Below are 9,591 nucleotides of genomic sequence, written 5' to 3'. Positions count from 1 at the left end.
GTGCTTTTTCCAGCTTCTGGAGGCCACCTACTTTCCGAGCCTCGTGGCCCCTAGCTCCACCTTCAAAGCTGGGAGCAGCGCATCTTCCAATCTCGCCCTCTGTCCTGCTTCCCTTGTCACAATCGCCTTCTGTATCTGTAACCATCCAACCTCCCTCCTACAAGGACTTTTGTGAAGACATTAGGGCCCGTAAAGATAATCCAGGATAATCTCCCCTTCTCGAGATGAGACCTTTAAGGTAACCACATCTGCAAATCCCTTTTGCTGTGTGAAGTAAGATATTCACAGGTTCTGGGAATGAGGCTGTGGCCATCCTTGCGGGGCCATTATTCAGCCTCCACGGGAGGAGAAAGAATGCCACTCGGATCACTCCCATTGCTTGAGGACAGGGAAGAGGAAGTCAGGAAGCTGAATCAGCATGGGGTACGGCGGCAAGCTCAACACTGGGACAGAGAAGACAGCCACATCAGCTCTGACCTGGCCTCCTCTGCCCTGGGGTTGTCCGTGTGTGGGGTCTGTTCTAGCTAAGTCTGGGGCTCCCAGTTGGGACGAGGGATACTCCTGGAGGACAGACTGGCCCCTCAGTGAGAGGTTAGGAGCAGGGGCTCTCGCTTCAGAGTGCCATGGTTTCAATCCTGACTCTGCCATCACTAGCTGTGTGACTTGGGGAGACTACTTAACCTCTCTGTGCTTCAGTGTTTACACGGACAAAATGGAGTTGAAAATGCTGATACCTTGCGGGGCTGTTGTCAGATCCTAGACATAGTAAGTGTTCCATAAGGGTTGGCCAAGTTTGCAATTTGTAACTGTAGCTTGGTTCCAGCCCTTTCGGGCAGCCTAACAATGTTATTGTTTTTACCAGAAAGAGATTTTGTGGTGTCTATAGTCATATGACACATAATGACGTTTCGGTCAACAACAGACCGCATATATGATGGTGGTGCCATAAGATCAGTACCATGTAGCCTAGGTGTGTAGCAGGCTGTACCATGTAGGTTTGGGTAAGCGCACTTTGTGATGTTCACACAACGGCAGAATGGAGTGACAGTGCCTTTCGCAGAACGGGTCCCATCATTGAGTGACAAGTGACTGTATTCATTCATTATTCATTCATTCATTCATTCAGTCTGTGTTGACTGCCACCTGCCAGGCACGGTTCCAGGCTCTGGGGATTTGGAAAGCAAAGCAGACAAGTTCTCTGCCTCCTGGAGTCTGCATTCTAACGAGGGCACTGGTTTCTCATGGTCCTGATTTCTGGAAAGTTCTTGGCAGCTCTTTTTGGAATCACCTAGCAGCAACAGTTCTGACCTCTGTGCGTCTTGTAAAGCAGTAGGCACCACCTTTCCAAGACAGCCGTCGGGGGAGCCTTCTGGGCTGCAGTGGGAGCAGCCATGTGCCTCTGGCTGGTTTCACCCTCTGCCACTTTCTGGGAGACGATTCCCCACTTTGGAGTTTTTGTGGTGGACGGCCTGGGTTCAAACCCTTATCTTAACCTCTCTGCCTCAGTTTCCTCATTTGTAAAATGGGGGTAATAATATCACCAACCTGTGAGGTCACTATGAGGATTAAATGAGTTCATACATGTAAGTGCTTAGAATAGTGTCTGGCGCACAGCGGGTGCTCGGTGAACGTACGTGTCAGTATGGTTACCATCGTTCACAGAAGCAGGAGCTGGCGGTACAGTTTATGCAGAGGGCTGCCCTCCCGCCATAGGCCCTCTAACCAGAAGGCTCAGCAACGCCCAGGTCGCTGGATTGACTTGGGGACTGAAAGTCAGGGAAGTGAACCTGGAAGAGGAAGCTGGGGAATCTATGCTGGACAGGCGGTCCTCAAGCCGGTACTGCCGTCCTTCAGAAGTGGGGCACTTGCCGCCTCCATTTCCAAATGGCACCCTTGCACTGAGCCAAAGTCACCTCTTCTTTGTAAATTTGGAACCCAGGACTGTGGCACTGGGAGGGGACTTCAGGAACCAGCCAGTCCATTTGTGTTGTCATCTGGGCTCACCCAGTGACCTGCTCCCCTCACCCCGGGGTTTAATTCAGTAGTTGATCAGCGAGGGGCGGCTCTGTTCCAGGCCTGGAGCGGGCGCTGGGGACGAGAGGTGAGCCAGATGTGACAGCCCTGGAAGGGCGCCCTGGCAGGCAGGCGGGGAGGCGGTTGGTATGACAAGTGTCTCGGTCAAGCTGTGCACCAGGTGCTGAGAGGCTGGAGGAGGCAGGCAGAGACTTGAACGCACCCCAGGGTGAATTCCCGCTTATGTGAGACCGTGGGCACGCCGCTTCACTCCCTGAGCCTCAGTTTCCCCGTCTGTAAAATGGGGGCCATCTACGCCACAAGATAGTGGCAGGGACGGATGGTGACAACAGTATAGTCTCCAGCCGTCAGTGGGTGCTCAGAAACAGGCCCTAAACGTACATTAAAGGGACCTAAAGGGACCGTGAGGCGGCAGGATCAGCTGAGGGTTGGGTGGGGGAGGTGACACTTAGGCAGCAAGCCCCCAGCAAAGGGGAGGAGGGGACTGCAGGCAGGGGCTGGGTGCTCAAGTCCCATCCCCGCGTGGGGGGCCCTGAAAGGGGCCACATCACACAGCGGCTCAGATTTCCAGAAAAGGTTTTTTTAACGTCCTGTTTTAAACAGCTTTGTTTTCCAAGGGTCATATGACCGCCCCCCCCCCCCCCCACCGCCGGGGGCGCGCGGGCGGGGCGCGCGGGCGGCGCGGGTGTTGCAACGTGGGGCCCGGGGAGTAGGATCCGCCGGGGGCCGCGCCCACGTGACCCGGCGCGGGGATAAATGGACGGCGCGGCCGGCTCGGCACAGTCACCCTCCCGCCTCCTCCTGCGTGTCTGGAGTCGTCGGAGCCGCCCCGGAGCCAGCCGAGCGCCGCCGCCGGATGGAGCACCCGCAGCAGCCGGAGGACAGGCAAGCGCGGGGACGGCCTTTCCCGGTGGGGGGGGGGGGGCCGGTCTCAGGCCCTCCGGCCCAGCCCCGGGGGTCACCTCGCTGAACGGCCGGACCCTTGGGCTTTGGAGTCAGGAGGAGCTGGTTCCAGTCCTGCCTGTGCCAGTAGGGTAGTTAGAAGGGGGGAAGATGGTTTGCACGCCTGGCGCCCTGGCACGGGGTGGCGGCCCGATGACAGTGTCGCTATGGTGTCCAACTGTGTTTGGGGTGTTGGACTTTTGAGGGCGTTTGGAGTTGCTCTGCTTACTGTAGGATGCCTGTGGCCACGGAGCCTGGGGACAGGGCGACGGTCTCTCACGAGAGCCCCCTCTTGGCCGTGTGCACGTCTCACCTGCTGTCGAGCAGTGGCCCTGGCTCTGGGTCCCCCCTTTCACAGACGAGGGCTGCACAGTCCAGGGCGGCAACAAGCGCAAGGTCGCCAGGCTGTCAGGTGTCAGAGCTGAGATTTGATCTGTGCTGTTCCCCTCCGAGTCTGGCTCCTTCCCTTCTCCCGGGAATTTGATGAGCACGGAGAGAACAGGGGACAGTGCCTCTGGAGGGGGTGTGGGAGAGGAAGGAGAAATGACAGTTCTGCCGGAGGTGGATACGGACGGGTGGCAGAAATACTCCCAGAAGGGGACTGATTTCTTTGCGTGAAGCAGAGTTTTGCAGGCTTTTTAACCCAAACCCTTTTATGATGAGCATAACATTATGAGGGGTCGTGAGATTTGTATCTGAAGCTTCAACACGATAAATGAACGAAGTCTTGCGTTCAAGAGCCAGTCAAAGCAAGTCTGACGCTGATATGAAGGTTGGCCCGCTGCTGCTTCTCCCTGAGCTGTGCCACCTCCTCTCCTCCATGGAGAGTAACTGGCACCAGGATTTCTCCGGTGGGTTTGGGGACCATATGCCACAGTATTGTAATGACTGAGGAGTGTTGCTGGGGCTGCGTGTTAAGGTGGCGGGCACGTGGCCTGTGTCTGAGCTTGGAGGCTGGACTGACTTCTGCGGAGAAGCCCGCTGAAGCCAAAGTCCCTTGCAGGCCTGCCGACAGGCGGGCGGCGCCCTGGGGAGCTCAGCGTCCCAAGGGCCCTGCGCATAGCCACCCTCCCTTGTTCACCCTCTGTCCCTTCCCTCTGCAGCATGTCCCAGGATTTGTCAGAGGCCGTGAAGGCGGCCTCCAGGGAGGTACACAGCCAGGCGGAGAATTCCGAGTTCATGAAGAACTTTCAGAAGGGCCAGGTGACCCGAGATGGCTTTAAGGTATGTGGCCTGGGGGGACCAGCCCTGGTGTGGGAGGGTATGACGGGTGTGGGTGTGTGTGCCCAAGGCTCAGGGCAGTGGTGTAAGTGGGGATCAGGACCAGGGCTGCCGAGGGACCAGATGGGCATGTCCAAGGGAATCATTTTACAGGATGATGACCTTGAGGCTCAGAGAGGGGAGGTGACTTTCCCAAGGTCACACAGCAAATTCACAGCCTGTTGTGTAGTGTGGTGGAGGAGCTGGGGCAGTAGTGCCATAAACTGAGCACCTAGTCCGTGCTGAGTGTTTTTACACACTTGCTTTCTAATCTGTGCCTCAACCTTGATATGGAGGATGAGGAAAGGAAGGCTCAGAGAGCTTAAGTAACTAACAAAAGGTCACACAGCTAGTAAGTAAATGAGAAAAGCCAAAATCAAACTGAGGCTGGTCTCATTTCAGAGCTTTATGCTCCTGATCTAATTATAAGCCGCCTCTGAAGGCAAAGGGGCAGTGTGGGTTCCAGCCGGAGCACAAACATTTGCTAACAGTTAAGACTGTGGGAACCTCATCTACCGTCCTTAAGGCAGCTTTCCTGCCTCTGTGAAAAGGAATTTCAACAGCTTTTTGCTGGGCACTGATTTTGCTACTTCCCAGCAGGGTTGTGAAATTCATGCAAATAGAAGGGAAGCACTTGACACCCAGGCAGGTGCCGGGGGACCAGAGTGTGGGGGCGGGGAAGCAGTACCTGGTGCCTTCCCCTCAGCGATTTGGACCCTGCCCCATGCCCACCGTGACGGGAGATGCGGTTCTCGGGGGTCGGGGCCCTGGTCCAGGCCTTGCTCCGTCTTCCTCATCCTCCTCCCTCCCTCAAAAAGATGACACACGCCCAGTCCCTGTACTATGGCTGGGGGCAGCGGGGTGGGAGGTGACTTTGGACCATGCCCCTAAGGCACTGAGTTCAGAGCGTGCACACAGATCCGCGAGGGCACCCAGTGCTCGCTGAGAGGATGCTGATGGAGGTGGCAGTTATCACCACGCCTCTGACGTCACTGTTGATGCCCAGTGCTCTGCCCGTCCCATCCTGCTAGACCCTTCCCTCAGCCCCCCTTTAGGATATGGTCAGATTATCCCTGTTTTCAGAGGAGGGAACCGAGGCTTGACTTGCAGAGTCACACAGACCTCAGACCGTCTCCCGCTCTGGGGTGGGAAGCTGAGAACCAGAGAGGGCAAGTGGCTTCCCTACGGTCACACAGCTGAGGACTGGCTGAGCCCCCATTAGAATCAGGTCTGTCACACTCAGAGTGCCAGGCTGTTTTGTACCAGGCCGCCTGGCTTTCTGCCCCATTGAGCAATGGGGCTGTTGTCAAGATTTATGATTCAGAAGTAACTTGGAAATCTCAACTGGAAAGTCTAAACTTTGTCCTCTTTCAAACTCAGACTAGAGTCTGAATGTGTGACGGGAGTTCCCCGGAGCCAAGGTGCACTGGGCCTGTCTGCCAGCCCAGCATCCAGGGGGGGCGGGGCTCAGCATGGGCCTTTGGGTGGCAGAGTCGGCCCTGCAGATCCTCACCAGAGGGCAAAGGCCAGAGGTGCTCTTCCAGTCAGCGGCTCCCTGGCCCACCCGGCCTGGGCTGGACTCCACTTTGGTTTGACCTCAGCGTCTCATCCCCTCTCTGAGCCTTAGTTCCCTTTTCTGTAAAATGGGGGTGGCAACTCCCTTGTGGGGTTTCTATAAGGATTAAGTTAAGCTGCATGTTTCACCCCATGGGATCCCGGGGTTTGGGGCTCAGAAAATGCACGCTTGGGTTTTCCTCGTGCGAAGCCCCCCTCTGGCCGCCATGTGGAGAGCATTGGCAGGGGCCAGCCTGGCGGGAGCGGGGATGGGGCTGGGGGCCGTGCTCAGGCTCAGCGGCAGTCTGAGCGCCCGCTCTGGTTCCAGCTGCTGATGGCCTCCCTGTACCATATCTACACGGCCCTGGAGGCGGAAATCGAGGACAACAAGGAGAACCCGGTCTACGCCCCCCTCTACTTCCCAGAGGAGCTGCACCGCAGGGCTGCCCTGGAGCAGGACATGGCCTTCTGGTACGGGCCCCGCTGGCAGGAGGCCATCCCCTACACGAAGGCCACCAGGCGCTATGTCCGGCGCCTCCAAGAGGTGGGGCGCACCGAACCCGAGCTGCTGGTGGCCCACGCCTACACCCGCTACCTGGGTGACCTGTCAGGGGGCCAGGTCCTCAAGAAGATTGCGCAGAAGGCGCTAGACCTGCCCAGCTCCGGCGAGGGTGTGGCCTTCTTCACCTTCCCCCACGTCGTCAGCGCCACCAAGTTCAAGCAGCTGTACCGCTCCCGCATGAACTCCCTGGAGATGACCCCCGAGGTCAGGCACAGGGTGATCGAAGAGGTCAAATCCTCGTTCCTGCTCAACATTCAGGTGAGGGTCCAGCAGCCCTGCTGACCGCCGCCTGCCCCAGCTGCTCCTCCCGGGGACATTTCCTTTATGGCAGGGGGAGGGGCCGAGGGTCTCGGTGAAGCGTAAGGACTCCAGCTAGGGTTCCGCTTCTGCCACTTACTGGCTGGGTGACTTTGGGCAAATCCCTTAATCTCTCTGTACCTCAGTTTCCCCATCTGTAAAATGGGGATATAATAATACCCACATCTTAGAGTTTGTTGTCAGGCTTAAATGAGTTTATACCACCAAGTCCCTATCGCAGGGCATGGCACAGGGTCGGCCCTCCAGTGTCAGTTACTGTGATTGGGGTGTGAGCATCATGGTCATAGCACACTCTGACAACACCCTGTGACAACATGGAAGTGGTGTGTGCCTTTGTGTGTGGCCAGGTTGGCACTGCAGGGGTTGCAGGTGCCCCAGGTGCAGCCTCTGCCTTCCGGGGCCCCTCAGCCCAGCCCAGGAGGCAGGTGCATCTTTCTACGGGTGCCTCAAATCTGGCGGACGATGGGCTTTGACAAGGCCTTGAAGGATGGAATCTCGGGTGGAGCTGGGGGGGCAGGTGTTGCGAGTGGGGGTGAGGTCCCTTCTAACCTACATTTTGTAGAATCCTGTTGCCCTCCGCCCACCTGAAGGCACTGTGGCTCCCGGTTCCCAGCCTGGACCTCAGAAGAGACTGGTCCAGGCACCCGTGGAACAACACCCCTCCCTTGCATTCCCCTAAAAAACCAACAACATCAAAACCCTGTCAACCCTCCATGAAAGTCTGTGTCTCTGCTGAGCCAGGCACGTGCGTCTTCTGTTTTCCAGCTGTTTGAGGAGCTGCAGGAGCTGCTGACCCGGGACACCAAGGACCAGAGCCCCTCGAAGGCCCCGGAGCTCCGCAGGCGGGCCGGCAGCAGGGCGCAAGGTGAGGGCCTCCGGGGGCGGCGTCTCCCCTGGGCTCTGCGGGAGGGGCACATGGCCCGCCTGGCTGCCTCCAGTGTCTCTTGACCCTTGTGTCTTTTGAATGTTTTAAATGAGAAGGAGGGGGCAGGGAAGAGGGCCTGGGGTCAGCCCTCAGTGCATGACCCCGGGAAGCCGTGTAACCCCACCACACCACAGTGTTCCCAACCCTGAAATCGAGGGCAGTCGAGCTGGTTCTAGTTCGCTGGCTGAAAAGGGAAGACTTGCACAAAGGGCCCTGGGAAGTCCTGGGCAAAGCCGTCCCCCCTCTTAATATAGGTTCCTTTTGGGGCCCTCTAATGGTTCCTGAGCAGAGACCCTGACGTCGGGCAGGGAGCCCAGGGCCTGCTCTGGCTATTACCCCGCCCTGAGATGCTGGGACGACACATAACCCCCGGGTCTTGTCCTGTGTGTGTCCCTCCCTCACGTGCCTCAGAGAGCTATCGAGGCTGTGGCTGTGTTGGCAGAATAGCTGGGAAACTTCCAGAAACTCTAAAATGCTCCGCAAAATGCCCCGTCTCCCGTGGGCGCGTGCGTGGCTCTGGGAGGCGGGGTGGAGAGGTGAGGCTCAGCCGTCTGCCTGGCTGGTTCCTTTAGGCCTTGGCTCCTGGAGTCCCCGGAACCCACCTGGCCCTGTGGCTTTCCCACGGGTGCCAGGACCACGTGGGACCCCTCTGTTGGCCACATTGGGCCTGGGAGCGTTGGAACATGGCTGGTCCTGATAGGACTGGCCACCTGGTGGGGTGAGGGGACTTCGCCCCAATGCAGCAGTTCTCGAAGTGTGGTCCCCTGGAGCACCCCTACGTTCTCACAATGTGGGCTGGCTGAAAATGGAAGAAGGCACAGCTTGGAGAAGTAGTGAGCTCCCTGTCTTGGGAGGTATTCAAGCAGTGGCTAGGGGGCTACCTGTTTGTATTCTAGCCGGATCCTGGCATTGAGCAGGGACTGTACTGCTGTGTTTTCTTGTGACATCAGACCCCCTCCCACCCACCTGTGTTGACACTGCTCCCTTTCTCTTTCAGACCCTACGCCCTCAGAGACTCCCGGGGGGAAGCTCCCACTCAGCATCCTCTCCCCGGTGCCGCTCCTCCGGTGGGTCCTCACACTCAGCTTTCTGGTGGCCACGGTTGCCGTGGGGCTCTATGCCATGTGAACGCCAGCCTGCTGGCTCCTGGGGGCCGAGAACTCTGCCCGCCCGAAGGCCCTCTCTCTCTGGAGGAGAATCTCTCCGCTGGCTTCTTCCTTTGGGCATAGGGGGCTGTTGGGCCCCCGCCTTCTCCCTGCATCCCTCCCTCTCTGGAAAGGAAGAAGTCTGCGGCGTCTTCCCCAACCAACAAGCACAGCCGGCCCCATGACCTGAACTTTAAATTGGGACGAGGGCTCTCGCCGGCCCCTCAGCATCCCTGTTCCTGCCCGCTGAGCCCAGAAGTCATGGCCAGCAGTGGCAGCTGTCCAAACCTCCAGAGGCCCTGGGGTCACGGTCTCCTGACATGCCGTGACCGCTCTCCCCTGGCCAGGGCGGTTTTTATGTAAACGTGCAAAGATGTTGTGTCTCGTGTCTCTGTCTTGTTTTTGTTGGAGCCACTTTTTGTTCCCGGCTTGGCCTGAACCGGGTGTTCTGTTGTGTTCTGTTAGGTTTTTGTAGCAGGGCTGGGGTGGGTTTTGGGGGGTGGGGTGCGGTGGGGAGAGAGGCGTTTAACAGCTCTGTGGCCTTGGTCTCTAACTTGCGTGTGAAATAATAAACTCCCCTGCCTGATAGTAACTCCGAGTGTTTTTCTTGGGCTCTGTTCCCCGGGGGATGGACCTTCTCGCTTGTTTCCTGAGTGCTGGGTCCCGGGACGAGGGGAGGGTGGCGGTGGTGGGAGCTGTTTTTGGACGTTGGGCTCTGTTCTGAGAACGTGGGGGGTGAATTTGAAGCTGAGGGTGGCGCATCTTTGTGGCGAACCCTGCTCAATGCGAGACACAGCTTTACCGAGGGTGGGCTTGCCCTGCGAGGCTGCAAGGAGCAGATTCCGGGATAA

At 57.9% G+C, this 9,591-nt stretch overlaps 1 protein-coding gene across 1 annotated transcript; it reads left to right on the top strand.

The window, feature by feature from the left end:
- The first annotated feature begins 2,654 nt into the window (after positions 1 to 2,654).
- Positions 2,655 to 9,335, top strand: HMOX1 (heme oxygenase 1). Its single transcript, XM_014832681.3, has 5 exons — positions 2,655 to 2,919; positions 4,080 to 4,200; positions 6,119 to 6,610; positions 7,436 to 7,535; positions 8,593 to 9,335. The coding sequence occupies exons 1-5, from the start codon at positions 2,891 to 2,893 to the stop codon at positions 8,721 to 8,723; spliced, it is 873 nt and encodes a 290-aa protein (XP_014688167.1). The 5' UTR covers positions 2,655 to 2,890; the 3' UTR covers positions 8,724 to 9,335.
- Positions 9,336 to 9,591: the final 256 nt, after the last annotated feature.

The sequence above is a fragment of the Equus asinus genome, chromosome 4 (genome assembly GCF_041296235.1).
Source record: "Equus asinus isolate D_3611 breed Donkey chromosome 4, EquAss-T2T_v2, whole genome shotgun sequence".
NCBI classification, from domain to species: Eukaryota; Metazoa; Chordata; class Mammalia; order Perissodactyla; family Equidae; genus Equus; species Equus asinus.
The sequence above is the reverse complement of the archived record's forward strand: the minus strand, read 5'-3'. Positions and strand labels throughout refer to the sequence as shown.

What these genes read in the sequence shown, in the direction of transcription:
- HMOX1 (XM_014832681.3), top strand. Translation starts at nt 2,891, where the DNA reads ATGGAGCACCCGCAGCAGCCGGAGGACAG. An exon ending in TGACCCGAGATGGCTTTAAG is followed by an intron (nt 4,201 to 6,118) that starts GTATGTGGCCTG and finishes CTCTGGTTCCAG; the next exon opens with CTGCTGATGGCCTCCCTGTA. An exon ending in CGTTCCTGCTCAACATTCAG is followed by an intron (nt 6,611 to 7,435) that starts GTGAGGGTCCAG and finishes TCTGTTTTCCAG; the next exon opens with CTGTTTGAGGAGCTGCAGGA.